The 16,220-nt window shown below is 34.0% G+C and overlaps 1 protein-coding gene across 1 annotated transcript; it reads right to left on the bottom strand.

Annotated features, from left to right (window-relative positions):
• Positions 1-1,342: 1,342 nt before the first annotated feature.
• LOC145813899 (phosphatidylglycerophosphate phosphatase PTPMT2-like) lies at positions 1,343-2,919 on the bottom strand. Its single transcript, XM_082910196.1, has 2 exons — positions 2,294-2,919; positions 1,343-1,564 (listed from the first exon to the last, which is right to left on the bottom strand). The coding sequence occupies exons 1-2, from the start codon at positions 2,504-2,506 to the stop codon at positions 1,442-1,444; spliced, it is 336 nt and encodes a 111-aa protein (XP_082766322.1). The 5' UTR covers positions 2,507-2,919; the 3' UTR covers positions 1,343-1,441.
• Between the last annotated feature and the right edge of the window lie 13,301 nt (positions 2,920-16,220).

Consider the following 16,220-nt stretch of genomic DNA (forward strand, 5'->3'; position numbering starts at 1 on the left):
TACCGTCTTCTCCCACAAGTCTCTCGTGCCTAGGCGGTCTTGTGTGTCAACTTTCGTGTCAAACCGATGCCGTTTGGTAATTTTGGGGCGTCAACACCTCGAATTCAAATTTCTTAAGGAACTAGCTTGCCTAGACCGAAATCCGGCTCTAACTCCCAAACCGAGAACCCAATTCGAGCCCCGTCTAGTCCCACAAGTCTCTCGTGCTTAGGAAGTCGTGTGTGCCAAGTTTTGTGCCAAACCGACGCCGTTTGGCGATTTTGGGGCGTCAACACCTCGTATTTAAATTTTTTAAGGGACCAAATTGTCTAGACTGAAATCTGGCTCTTACTCCCAAACCGGGAACCCGATTCGAGCCCCGTCTTCTCCCATAAGTCTCTCGTTCCTAGGCGGTCGTGTGTGCCAGGTTCGTGCCAATCGAACCCTGTTTGGTGATTTTAAGGTGTCAAAACCTCGAATTCAAATTTCTTAATGACCTAGGTTGCCTAGAGTGAAATCTAGCTCTAACTCCCAAATCGGGAGCCCGACTAGAGCCCCGTCTTCTCCCACAAGTCTCTCGTGTTTAGGCGGTCATGTGTGCCAAGTTTTGTGCCAAACCGATGGCGTTTGGTATTTTGGGGCATCAACACCTCGAATTCAAATTTCTTAAGGAACTACTTTTGCCTAGAGTGAAATCCGGTTTTAACATTTCTCATAGATTAGCTTAGGGCCTTAATTAGGGATCAAGTTAAATAGAGCTTATGACTAATTAATCAAGGCTTAATTTAATTGATTTAATCTAATTAATTTAATCTGAATCAAATTTTAATCAAACTTCTCGTTACGCTCTAAAAAATTATACCATTCATAATAAACTAGCCAATTTCGGTTTCTAACGTCATTAAGGCCTTCAATTTCAAATTATAACAGAAATCACAACAGATATTCCTACGGTTAATAGATATGAACCTAAAAATCATATTAAACACATAATAAGCATTCAAATTCACACAAAGCACTTAAATAACATTCAAAACCAATGATTAACAGGGTTGTCACAGGATCAATATTGCTTACCAACAACAAAATGTTTACTGGATTTTATAAATCAGAATGGGAAAAATGGATAATCAAATTAAGTCACACACAGCTCCATAAAAGACAACTTTGAGGGTAGAACTTAATTTATATGACACAAAATACAACAATTATTTCGTTGCGGTGATAAAAAAACATACACAAGAATGGTAAAGAGAATCAAGTTCTACAGATATAAGTTGAGAATTCAAACAACTAAATTTGGCACAATTAATATGTATATATCTAAATATATAGCACATATTATGTATGTAAAATTACTAACCTTGTCAATTGTGGCGAAAATGGACATGTTCTTGAAATCCCTGGACCCGAGCCGTGACCTCCCAATCCCCAGCCGCCGAATCAGCGCAGACGACATCACTCACATGGTACAATGATGTTGGAACCAACAATAAGGCTCATTAAGGGTGATGACAGCGCCAACACCAAGCTGCTTCAACTGCAGAACATCCTTAGGGAATGGAACCGCCCCCAGCAGAAGATACTGTTTAAAAATCAACATAGAAATAAAAACTCAAATCAATAAATCATGATCCCTTTAATTTAAGCTCACATTCCATCTGTGCACCAAGAACACCAAGAAAATGAAATGTAAAGTAGTTGCATTGGTCAAAGTTTCACGAAGCTCTTCATTTTCTCCAATTCAGATAATCAGAATTCTAAGAATAACAGGCCCCATTATCCCATCTTTTTCCTACATTTTCTCCAGTAACTTAAATGCAAAGGAATTCTATTTTCTCAACAACCAAATGAATCATGAAGAACAATTTTAAAGCTCTACTGAACTACTTCACTTTTCAATTTTTTTTGTTTTGTTTTGTTTTTGTTTTTGTTTTTTTTTTTTTTCCAGCAGCAAACAAATCAAAGAAAAACAACTCCAGATACTATTACATACAGTGACAGTCATACAAGGTCTTTATTTTCTCTAGTAACCGAAATACATAGGAATTCTATTTTCTCAACAACCAAATGGATCAAGAAGAACAATTCCAAAAAGCTACTAAACTACCACCCATTAAAACAACACAAAAAATCCTTCTTTTTCTTTGTAGTCCTCCATTTTCCCAGCAACCAAACAGATCAAACAAAAACAACTCCAGAAATTAAAACATACAGTGATATAAACACAAGACCAAAGAAAACACAAAAAACAGATACAACAACATACACAAATATACATACATATATATATGAAGGAACTTAGAACCAAAACCTGATCAATTTGGTCCCACCATCTGAACTCAGCTTGAATCTTGTTCCGGAAAACATTGTACAGAAGGGTCGGGTAGAACAGGATCCGAGCCCCAGCTCCGACTAGCGCTCTCTTCGCACCGACCCGAACAATCATTCTTCCAGAAACATGGTCGTCACTGTGATTGTAACTCCTTCCATCAGATTCAACCTCATCCAACTCTTCGATCTTCATGTCACCGATCGTAACAGAAATTCAACCAAAACCACAACACTAACTCCGATTCTGATCAAGACAACCGCGAAACCTCTAAAACCTAATGATTCGATAATTGGGGATGGAATTTGAGTGGTCGAAAAACCCTAAATCGAATTGGGTGAAAAATACATTGATCGGAATCGGAAAAAAGTGGATTCGAGTGTGAGGAGACGGAAGAATTGCATGCGGATGTGAGCTTAATCGTAATGAGGAGAGAGGAGGATAGAAAGATGTAAGAGGAACATTTGTCTCCGTTGCAATTTTGTGAGAGAAATGTACCGTTGGGCGGGGGCGGGGGCGGTGGTGAATATAGCCGTTGTTGGGTTGGGAGAATACAAAACAGTAACAATTAGGGCGTTAGGATCCTCCACAGTGATTTCTAGAGTGAATGCGATGATCCGGCACGTGTCTCACTAATGGAATGAAAAGGTGATATTAATTCTCTTCAAAATGACATCGTTTTGGTTGGAAAAAATTATAAAAAAAGAATAATGAAAAAAAAAATGTGAATAGAATGAGAAAGAAGCTTCAAACAGTATCATCATCATGGATTTTGATTTATGAGATCTAAATAAATAAAAAAGAAGATTAAATCGATTCGTTAATAAGATTGTTTCAGATCTGTATCATCACCATCATCTTCAATCTTTGAAGAAAAAATGTGAACAGAATGGGAAAGAGGCTTCAAACTGTATCATTATCATGGATTTTGATTTGTGAAATCTAAATAAATAAAAAAGAAGATTAAATCGATTCAATAATAAAATTGATTCAGATATGTATCATCATCATCAAAAGATTGAAGAAAACCCGTGAAAAAAATAAGAAAGAGGCTTTAAAAGATTAAATTGATTCGTTGATAATAAGATTGATTCAGATTTGTATCATCATCATCATCATCAAATGATTGATCTAGATATGTATTTCTATATGCATATATATATATATATATATATTTACAGACCCCGCGAAGAAGATTAAATCGATTCGATAATAAAATTGATTCAAATCTTAATCATCATCATCATAAAAAGATTGATTCAGATATGTATTTCTAAATGCATATATGTATATTTACAAACCCCATAGTGCAAGCACCAAAGATTGATTCAGATTTGTATCATCATCATCATCAAAATCAAAGTGAGCAACAAAATCAGCAGATCCGATCAAAGGACATGAAGATCGGCGGAGGAAATCGGTGACAGAAGGTCTTCCATAGCTGACTTGAACAAGAGATGTTCATCATCATCATCAAGGGCTGATTTGTGAAGCACTAGTGTATAGATCAAGAATAAGAACCACTCACTATCCACTTGAATCAAAAGATTTCTAAAATGAAGTAGAGTCTCAACTCAAAATCAAAGCTCTGTCCCTTCTCTTGCTCTGGTCCATTCTCTCTCTCTCTCAAACTCTCCCACGAACTAGTGAAAGCGAACCCAGAAAGCTGATTTCTATTTGTTGTTGTTGTTGTTTTTTTTTTTTTTTTAATTACTAAGCAAAACGACGTCGTTTTGGCTAGTTTTATTTTGAACCGTTGGATCACTCACTTCAGGGATCACTTCCAGGAATCTCACTCCACAATTAGGCGCCTTTCATATGTTCGTACTCACTGGCAACTTAATGCTGACTACAACCCAATAAAATAAGGCAGAATTACTTAATCGTAGACTTTGAAAAAAGTTATTAACACTCACTGATTTTTTTCTAACAACGGTAAAGAGTACAAAAATTATACAAGAAAATGACATTTTTTGTATTGATTTCGGTTGCATGTGGTTTACTTTTGGAATTGTGATTCTAATAAATAAGAATAATATTATATGTATTAATTAATATACCAATTGATGATGTGATATAATTTAATTTAAGATATTTTTAGTATTTGTAATGTTATTAATGAGTGGAGGGTCAATAATAATATCATAACTAGTGTTGGTATACTAGTTAGTACACTAATTGGTACATATAACACTACCGAATAAAAAAAAAATTCAAAATTCTTTTCCAAATGTGTAACCAAACATACAAATCACAATTTAATTCAAAATTCTTTTCAAAACTCACAATCAAACTCTTTTCAAAATTTTATTTAAAGAAAAATTTTAAAAGATATTTTTTTTATTTTATTTTTTAAAATCATGATTTGAGTGTAGAGTTGTATTTTTAATTATGAATTTTGAGTTGAGTTTTGAAAAGAGAAAATTTTGTTTGGTTATGAATTTTGAAAAGAGTTTTGAGTTGTATGTTTTTAATGTGCACTGTATTTTTTTAAATATATAATTTTTATTTTTTTATTTCAAATATTTTATTTTATTTAAAAAATATTTTTTTAATATTTTAATATTTTTTAACTTTTTTTAAATATTTAATTTTTTTTTAATTTCAAAAAAAATTCGATCGCCATATATATCTAAACCATAACAAATTATTTGGCCAATACTTTAAAAAATAACAAAAATTATTTTTCAAAAAAAAATAAAAACAATATTTTGATTAAAAAGTTTGTTAATTGAATTTTGAATTATGTGTTTAGTTATGAGTTTTAAAAATAATTTTTGAATTGAATATTGAGTTATGTGTTTGCTTCTAATTTGAGTGTGGAGTTATGTTCTGAATTTAAAATATTTACAAAATGGAAATAAAATATTTAAAATAAAAAATAAAATTTTCTTAAACATTAATTTCAAAATACAACTCAAAATTCAAAAACTTAAAACTCAAAATACAACTTAAAACTCTTTTCAAAACTCAAAATTCTTTTCAAAGCTCATAACCAAACAAATTTTTATTTTTTCAAAACTCAACTCATAACTTCACACTTAAAATCACAATTTCACATTTAAATCATAATTATAAAATTAAACTAAACAGATTTTACCCTTAACTCTTACACTCACTAATACACCTTGCACATACTCACACCTCTTCTCTCTCTCTTTCTCTCTCTCTCTCATACAGAGACGAAATTAAAATTTTATTACTACAGGAGTTAAAAGATAAACAATATTTTTTTACCGTATAGACAAATACACATATATGTACAGCATAATATATAAATTATATATATACACATAAAAAAAATTAAATATCATATAAACAATCTCTAATAGAATGAATAAATTTTTTTTAGAAAAATAACAGAGGATAAAAGATGAGAAAATAATGGGATATATATCTTTTATACTAAGATACTATTTTATTTATAAAATAATATATATATATATATATATATTGCCGATCAAAAATATATATACATATATATATTTAGAAGTACTATGGCAAATAAAATTTTCACAGTGACAGAGAGGTCATGACCCCTCATAATCTTCTTCTAGTTATATCTATCACACATACACTCACCTCATTCTTTTAATAAAAAAAACAAAAATAAAATAAAATTTATCTTTATATTTTTAAATTTATTTTATTTTATTAAAATATATTTAATATTTAATATACAAATTCTATTTTTATAAAATTGATATTGTTCTAAAAATATATTTAAAATTTTAAAATGCAACTAATATTTCACATATTTAATAAAAATTTAAATTAATAATCTAAAATATATAAAAATTTATAGAATTAAAATAATTTGTATGATTTAAGTTAATATAAATAATAAAATTACTTTTCTAATTAATATATATATAGATATATATTGGTAGGAGAAAACTTGGAGAATTTTTTTTAAGGTCCCTAATAATAGTAATTTAGAGGATAAAAGATAAAAAAAAAAAAAAAAAAAAATAGTCATGCATAAGGTCCTTGAACAACATGGCGCGCATTTTTAATTATTTCGTGGACCAAAATACCCTTCACAAAATCAACAAAAAGACTAAATTGATTCCGACGACTGAGTTCCATTCAAAGTATCCAACCATCTTCACGAACAAGAGAACTGCAGAACTAGGGTTTCAATATCGTCTCCACCATCGACATTAGAGATTCGTTATCTTCTGCAAAAATCATTCCCATTCCTTCCTCACAAATTTCTCTGACCCCGTTTTCACTGTTCATCGTCATCTCAGTTCATCTTCGTCACGTCGCATCTTTATCTCAGGATATATCAGCTCGCCATTAAAGTTTCATCCTAACTCTGGTAAGTTTTTCTACAATACAATTAGATTTTCTCTAGAAACACAGTTAATTGCATTTTATATTAACCTTCCATAAATTAGGGTTTCAATTTCGTAATAAAAAGCTACATGAATTTGAAAAAATTTATTTCTGTGTGTTTTGAACTTATTCTTAAACATGTTTGTGTGATTTTATTTGTAAATTTCTCTGGCATTTGAATTTCTCTGATTTTTGCTTGATGTATGTTTCTTCTTTCAATTTTCTCTGGCATGTTTATTTTGAAAAACGCTATTTCTCTCTGTTTTCATCTTATCTTTGAACATGTTTCTGTGATTTTGTCTATAAATTTCTCTGCTTTGTAAATTTCTCTGTAATATGTATTTTTAATTGGAATGTCTATCTTTCTCTGGAATGTCTATTACTCTCTTGTCTCTGTCTAAGTTTCTCTGGTATTTATAATTTCTCTAACCACATCACTTTCCTCCCTTGTGTGTCTCTATCATGTTTAATTTTCTCTGGTTGTGTATGTAAATTTCTCTGACATTTTAATATTATGGACTATGTTTCTTCTTTGAATTTTCTTTGGCATATTTAATTTGAAAAAAAGTTATTTCTTTATTCTTGAACATGTTTATGTGATTTTGTCTATAAATTTCTCTGCTTTGTAAATTTCTTTGGAATATGTATTTGTCTCTGGAATGTTTATTACTCTCTTGCCTGTGTCTAAGTTATAATTTTCTCTGGCCACATCACTTTTCTCCCTTGTGTGTCTCTATCATGTTTAATTTTCTCTACTTGTGTATGTAAATTTCTCTGGCATTTTAATATTATGGACTTAAAATTTTCTCTGGAATGGAAATTTTCTCAAGAATGTGTAATTTTCTCCAGAATGTGTAATTTTCCCTGGTATGTTTATTTTGTTCAATTCTTGGTTTCAATGTGGTATAACTTTTAGTGGCATGTTTACATTACTTTGTTTATTTTATCTTGCTAATTGTGGAATGGAAATTTTCTTTCGCTTGCAATGTTTACTTTTCTTTGTCATTCATTTTATGTGCTTGCTAGATATATGTTTCTTTTTTCAATTTTCTCTAGATATATTTTACTTCTATATGTAATTTTAACAATTATTGAAAATTTTTCTGCCATGTTTATGATGCTTTGTTGATTTTCTCTAACAATGGAAATTTTCTGTGGCTAGATGTATTCCACAGGAAAACAATTAGCCACCTTAGTTTTCTCCCTTATGTGTAATTTTCTCTGACATGTCCAATTTTCTCTGGCATGTTCAATTTTCTCTGGGATTTAATGTTGACATCTTTATGTTTTCATCATTGTCTAGAAATAGCAAAACATAAAAACAGCAAAACAGCAAAACACCAAGCAAGAAACATAAATTCTCTCAGTCTTCTTATGATCTAAGATAAAAAACTAGCAGCAAAACACCGGAAACACCAAGCAAGAAACAGAAACTCTCTCGATCTTCTTATGATCTAAGATCAAAAGCCAGCAGCAAAACACCACACACTCCTTGCTAAAACACACAAGTCCAAGGTGATGAAGCAACTAGCATCAAGATGAGTATCCCAACTTCAACAGACTCAAGCTCAAGGGGGAAAAAACCTGTTAAACTCTAAAGAAAGAGAGCTCACTACAGCATTCAATACCGATCCAACCTCTCATCTGTTGTCTCCTTTTTTCGAACACTTAAATTCAATTCAAACCAAGTTGTAGAGCTTCAAAAGAAACCATTCTGGTATTTGATCCAAGCTCTAACCACTAGAAGGATGGATCTAAGGAAATCTAGGAAATTTGATGATGATGTAGTTGCAATAATCTAATGTTACAATGAAAAAACAAAAGCATTCACAGTTGGTAAAAAGAACTTGACCTTTACAACCAATGACATGACCTTAATTTTTGGTTTGCAAGGACCATGTCATTAAGATACTCTAAAACGCCAAAATCTGCATTCCTAAGGAGAAGATTCCAAAAAGACACCAGGCTCACTGACTTCAATGATGTAGCAATCATTATTACATGTACTTGTGTCTCACCCTATTTTTTTACAACAAGTGGAATTCAATAGGGTGGTTTTTTATAAAGTATGTGGAACCTCTTGAATCAATGAAACAGTATGATTGGCCAGAAGTAATCACATCAACATTGATTGACTCTATCATAGCATTGCACAAAACTCTAGAAGAAGTTATGGGGTGTGTCATTGCACTGCTGGTAAGTATAATATCCATTCAAATTTGCAGTTGTCATACTTATAAATTTGTGTGTTTAGCAAAATTTAATTACTTTAATTTTCATCACAGTATTGGCTATGTGAACATGCAAATATCATTGATTTGGAAGATAATAACACAACTGACTTCCCAAGATGTGCCAAGTGGAACCTGCAAACCTTGACGAAACAGCTGCAGAAGACACCAGTCTACTCTCTTGCACCTCGATAGGTTAGATTTCTATCACCACTGAAATCTCAGTGAAATTCCAAAATTTCTCTGACCACTGGTTTGTTTCCCTCTTTGTGCCTTGATTGATTGAGATCAATTTTCTCTGGACTATCAATTTATGTTTCTTCTTTGGTTACCATTGGTTTATTTCTGCCATGGTAATCAATTTTCTCTGCAATCCAAATTTCTCTGACCACAATTGTAACACATTAACATATATGCCCTGATTGATTTTCTGTGATATTTGAATTATGTTGGTTGTTTCATAATTTTCTCTGGCCCAAAAAATTGTTTCTCCTTGTGTGTAATTTTCTCTGGCCCATAACTTATGTGCCTTGCATCTTTGATTAACACTGTTTATTTCTACCCTTCTAATGAATTTTCTCTGGAATCCAAATTTGTCTGACACAATTATAGTAAAACATTAACTTATATGCCTTGATTGATTTTCTTTGATATCTAAATTATATTGCTTGTTTCATAATTTTCTCTGCCTTATAAAATTAACTCATTGTCTGTAATTTTCTCTAGCCCATACAATTTTCTCTGAAGTTTGTTTCCCATTAGTGTCATTTAGATGAATTTTATTTTCCTTATTTGAATTTTTTCTCTCAGTGAATTTTGTAACATTTCTCTAATAAAAGAGTCTCCTATTACAAATAGATAACAAGGAGCTAGTCAAAAATCCATCAGAGGAGTTCTATCTTAGTAAAAAGACGAAGAAAGAATCAAAAAAGGCAATTGTCAAATTCAAGGAAACATTACAAGATTCATTTGAAGAATGAGGGAATGAAGAAGCAGAAGGCAACATAGAAGAACATGAAGCCATCAATGGACAAGAAGATCAAGCAAGTAGTGGAGAAGCAGAAGCCAGAGAAGAAAGTGAAGAGATAGAAGCAAAAGACAAAGAAGAAAATGAACAGAAAGAAGAAAACAGTGAAGAAGAAGATGAAGAAGGCACTCAATCTAAACAGCATGAAGAAAACAATGAGGAAAGTGATGAAGAAGAACATAATGAGCCAATGGACCAACATCGTGATAGCATTTGTGGCTCAACAATGCATCAGCCTCAAGAATCTGAGGAATCAAAGGATGCCCAAATTGCTGATCTACGTCAAAGACTAAAGGCACTTTCTAAATCTAAAATAGAAGAAGAGAGAAATTGGAATGAATTACTTGCCAAAAAGGATATTGCAATAAGAACCTTGGCATCACTTAACTCAGAACTTCAAGAAAGAGACAGCACAATCCAAATGAAACTAAGAATGTTGGAGGTTCAAAAAGAAGATGATACAAAAACAATCCAACAATTGAGGTATTCAATTTTGGAGCTTGAAAATGAATATGCTAAATTGCATGAACAAGTTCAAAAACTATCTGTCTAACTAGCAACACAACTATACCGAACACCAACACAAGTTCAACCACAAGGTCAGTGAAAATCTTGAGCCACAAAAAGTTATGTCCTTGTGTCAATGGTAATTTTCTCTAAACACATTAGTTTCTGCTGCTTATTTCTATTGATTTCTACTGCTTATTTGATTTTCTCTATCTATTTTCTTATTCGATTTTTGGAGCTTGTTTGATTTTCACTGTGTATAGTTGGAATGCAAGTGGAACAACAAGTTGCAAAGCAAACTGAGCAAACCACGAAAGACAAAGAAGTACTTGATGCTGATGCGTACGTCTTGCCTCAACCAATAAGCATCAGAAAATCTTGCGTTTTTCCACAAACTCTACCGATTTCAAGATTGATAAAAGATCATGTAAAAGACATCTTGTAGCACATATCAAATGTGTTTGGACTTGAGTAAGTACAACAAATAAAATAGAAGATAACAAACAACAATTTACAAACTTATATAGCATTAACAACTATTAAATCCTTTCTTTGTCTTCTTGTAGGGCTTTAATCTGGACAAGTGAGTTGAATCTCATTACCTTCGAAGACATTGGAAACCTAATAAAGCAAAAAGAAATTGCCAACAATGTAAGTCTTTCATCAAAATTTCTCTGTAATGTTCCATCAGCCTTTATAAACCAATATTACAATTATAAATTATATTTTTCAGGCCATTGATGGCTATGGAGAGATCCTTTTTACTGACCAAATGAGAGAAAGACAACAGCCAACTTCATTTTTTTTTCACATCCATGATCTTAGTATGTTATTACTCTTTTATTTGATTTTCTCTGGAATTTACTTACTACTTTCTCTTGTTAAGATACTTCTTGAAGCCAGTTGTGTCATTAGTCTAATTTTCTCTGGCTAGTTGTGTGCATTTAAAATTTCTCTATCTGTATATTTCTTAAATTCCTGCCATTTCAACTTTCTCATAACATAACCATTTTTTGATTTTCTCTGACCACAGAATTTCATCAAAATGATGGAAAATCAAACTTTTCGAGTCTCATTATTTGACAAGCCTATTGAAACAGCATGGAGGAACTACAGATTCCTCTATTTCCCAATAAATATTGGGGTAATAAGAAGTCAACACATGGAAATCACTGGACCTTGCTTTTCCTCGACAAACAAGACAATTTATGAAGGTTCTACAACTCACTAAGGCCAAGGAGGGATGATGCAGAAGACAAATATGTCAAAGATGCAAAACAATCGAGTGCAAATTTCTCTGATCCCATCATAATGTTTATGTGATGATATTTTTCATAGAATCCCATTGCTTTGTCCGTAAATTTCTCTGTTACTTAAAAATTATTTTTTCACAGCAAGATTATGTGGAGAATTTTTTGAAAGCTTGCCTTGAAAGAGAGGCACAATCACAAACCCTTTTTCGAATTGATAAACTCACAAAACACAAATTACAACTTTGAGTATGTCAACAATGCTCCACAACAAGACAGTGATTCGTAAGTTTCATACAACATCTATAAATAAGATAATATGATTTGAATGTTTCTTAAAACTAACTATACCTATAATTTGTATGCAGTATGAATTGTGGCCTCTTTGTGTGCTATATAATGAGACAATATAGCAAGCATGAACCTATCAGCTCGAAATTGTCCACACAAGACATAAGATTGATAAGGGCAGAAATCATAGAGAGATTTGTGACCAAAGTTGGCCGGTCATGGACAGAACCAATTCAAATACCTCCAGAAGAAGAACCAAAAATGTAATAGTGAAACTAGTGCAAGGAAGACAATGTACACAATATAATTAGCATTAACCATTCAATTTATTTTTTCATACATTGAAGGAATAATGATGCTTGACATATATGTATATATCCTTTTTTGACTAATGTAAATCTCATACCTATCAATGGTTAAATATATATATTTTTTTTTGTTGTGATTGTCAACACAATCCACATAGAGAAAATTGTCTGCAGAAATTTCCCTAGTATGATGTTACCAGAAATTCACAGAGAAATTTAACTCGTATTTTCCCAAGGGGATGCCTATGTGATCATATAATCTGTAATGCTTTGTTTTGGTACAAAACAATCATCAAATTCAAAAAACACAAAGCGCACAGTAATTTTCTCTGCTATTAGCAAATTTCACTGCATGAATTTGATGCTTCAAAACACAATGCTCAAATAATTTTTTCTACTAGTGAAAAATTTCTTTGGATGAAATTGACGGGTATTATAAACAGACTACCCATAGTATGTTTCAACAAATACAATTCACACTGTAATTTTCAATGCTATTGGCAAATTTCTCTGGATGAATTGAACCTCACAAAACACAATGCAAATTTCAACAAACATAATGCCCACAGTAAATTTATCTTCTATTGGCAAACTTCTATGGATGAATTTGACTGGTATGAAGTTACCAGAAATTCACAGAGAAATTTAACTCGTACCGTGCCGAAGAGGGTGCCTATATGATCATGCAATCTGTAATGCACTGTGTTAGTACAAAACAATTATCAAATTCAAAAAACACAATGCACACAGTACTTTTCTCTACTATTGGCAAATTTCTCTAGATGAATTTGAAGCTTCAAAAACACAATGCACAAAGAATTTTCTCTACCATAGGCAAATTTCTCTGGATGAATTTAACTGGTATTACAAACCCACTGCATGGACTCCCAGTTTGAAAACTAAGTCAAAAAATGTACTTCCTAAACACCTAAGTTTGAAAAATAGGCCATCGGGGGCCAAAAATCCTGTAACAGTCCCGAGAAGGCCCGTAGAACACCTCCAACACCTCGGGAGAAACCAATGTAAGTTGTGGAAACTTACGGAACAGGCACGGGACTTCCGGTTTGAAAACTAGGTCGAAAAAGACACTTTTTTCACACTTAAGCTTGAAAATAGGCCTCGGCGGGCCGAAATCGTGTAACAATCACGAGAAGGCCCGGGGAACACCTTAAACATCTCAGGAGGGACAGTCGCAAGAAAGGCCGGAAACACCTCAAACATCTTGGGAGTGACCAACGTGAGTTGTGAAAACTTACGGAACTAGCACGGGACTTCCGATTTGAAAACTAAGTTGGAAAAAGACTTTCTTCACACTTAGGCTTGGAAATAGGACATCGGGGGGCCAAAATCGTGTAACAGTCACGAGAATGACCGGGAGATGCCCCAAACACCTCGGGGGGGTCCAAGGTAAGTTGTGAAGACTTACGGAACTAGCACGAGACTCTCGGTTTGGGAATTAAATCGAAAAATGCACTTTTTTCACATTTAAGCTCGAAAATAAGCCTTTGGGGGCCAAAATCGTGTAACAGTCACGAGAAGGCCCGGGGAACACATCAAACACCTCGGGAGGGACCAATGTAAGTTGTGAGAACTTACAGAACTAACACAAGACTCCCGGTTTGAAAACTAAGTCCGAAACGACACTTTTCTCGCACTTAAGCTTGAAAATATTCCATCGGGGGGCCAAACTCATGTAACAGTCAAGAGAAGGTCCGGGGAACACCTCAAACACCTATGGAGGGACCAACGTGAGTTGTGAAAACTTGCGGAACTTGCATGGGACTCCCGGTTTGAAAACTAAGTCAAAAAATACACTTCCTAAACACCTAAGCTTGAAAATAGGCCATCCGGGGCCAAAAATCCTGCAACAGTCCCGAGAAGGCCCATGGAACACCTCCACACCTCGGGAGAAACCAATGTAAGTTGTGGAAACTTACGGAACTAGCGCGGGACTTCCGATTTGAAAACTAGGACGAAAAAGGCACTTTTTTCACACTTAAGCTTGAAAATAGGCCTCGGCGGGCCGAAATCATGTAACAATCACGAGAAGGTCCGAGGAACACCTCAAACATCTCAGGAGGGACCAATTGGAGTTGTGAAAACTTAACAAACAGGCACGGGACTCCCAGTTTGAAAACTAGGGTAAAAAATACACTTTTCTAACACTTAAGCTTGAAAGTACGCCATTGGGGGCCAAAATCATGTAACAGTCGCAAGAAGGGCCGGAAACACCTCAAACACCTCGGGAGTGACCAATGTGAGTTGTGAAAACTTACGGAACTAGCACGGGACTTCCGATTTGAAAACTAAGTTGGAAAAAGACACCTTTTTCACACTTAAGCTTGGAAATAGGACATCGGGGGGCCAAAACTGTGTAACAATCACGAGAAGGACCGGGAGATGCCCCAAACACCTTGGGAGGGTCCAAGGTAAGTTGTGGAGACTTACGGAACTAGCACGGGACCCTCGGTTTGGGAACTAAATCAAAAAATGCACTTTTTTCACACTTAAGCTTGAAAATAAGTCGTCGAGGGCTAAAATCATATAACAGTCACGAGAAGGCCCGGGGAACACATCAAACACCTCGGGAGAGACCAATGTAAGTTGTGAAAACTTACGGAACTAGCACGTGACTCCCAGTTTGAAAACTAAGTCCGAAACGGCACTTTTCTCGCACTTAAGCTTGAAAATAGTCTATCGGGGGGCCAAAATCGTGTAACAGTCAAAAGAAGGCCCGGGGAACACCTCAAACACCTAGGGAGGGACCAACGTGATTTGTGGAAACTTACGGAACTTGCATGGGACTCCCGGTTTGAAAACTAAGTAAAAAAATGCACTTCCTAAACACCTAAGTTTGAAAATAGGCCATCGGGGGCCAAAAATCTTGTAACAGTGCTGTGAAGGCCCATGGAACATCTCCAACACCTCGGGAGAAACCAATGTAAGTTGTGGAAACTTACAGAACTAGCGAGGGACTTCCGGTTTGAAAACTAGGTCGAAAAAGGCACTTTTTTCACACTTAAGCTTGAAAATAGGCCTCGACGGGCCGAAATCATGTAACAATCACGAGAAGGCTCGGGAAACACCTCAAACATCTCAAGAGGGACCAATTTGAGTTGTGAGAGAGAGAGAGAGCATCAACATCAACAACAACACATCATCATCATCATCATCATCTTCCTGTATCTGTTCTTGCTCTGTTTTTTTTTTCTTTTCTTCTTCCATAACTTAGAATAGAGAGAGAGAAAGAGAGAGAGAGAGAGATACAGAGAGAGAGAGAGAGGGGTACACAAATCTATGTATACACACAGATGATGGTGGTGTTGGTGATAGCGGCGCTGGTGATGGGTTCTCTCTCTCTTCTCTTTTCCTCTCTCTTCTCTTTCTTTCTCTTTCTTTTTCTCATCCTCTTCTTCCCTCTTCTCTCTCTTCCTCCCTCTATTTCAGCGATATAAGAGGGAAAGAAAAAGAAAAAAAAAATTGGAGCCCTTTCGGGCCAAGTTTTTTTTGAGCTAGGAAGGATTATTCGTGTGGAAAATTACTGGCTACCCAGCCTACCCTAATAGCCAATATTTTTTTTTTTTGGTTGCTGATTGCACCTGTAGTCCAGAATTTTGTCCTTTTATGTCATTTTAATGCTCACAGTTAGTCCAATTGTATTTTTTTTTTTTGGTTTCTAATTGCGCCCATAGTCCGGAATTCTGTCCCTTTATGTCATTTAATGCTCACAATTAGTCCAATTGACATCACCAGTTTGGGATTTTGATAGAAAATAGTCACTAAATTAATTGAAGTTAGTTTATAGAGTTAATCAAATTTACAATTTTACTCCTAAAAGCATGACACGTCACTCATATGTTCATTTTTTATTTAAAAAAACACCAACAATTGTAAATTATAAATGACTCAAATGACACAATTGTAAATTATAAACCAACCTGAGACAATCATAAA

Source organism: Camellia sinensis, chromosome 15, assembly GCF_055761805.1.
Source record: "Camellia sinensis isolate YWXY chromosome 15, ASM5576180v1, whole genome shotgun sequence".
In the NCBI taxonomy this organism is placed as follows: domain Eukaryota; kingdom Viridiplantae; phylum Streptophyta; class Magnoliopsida; order Ericales; family Theaceae; genus Camellia; species Camellia sinensis.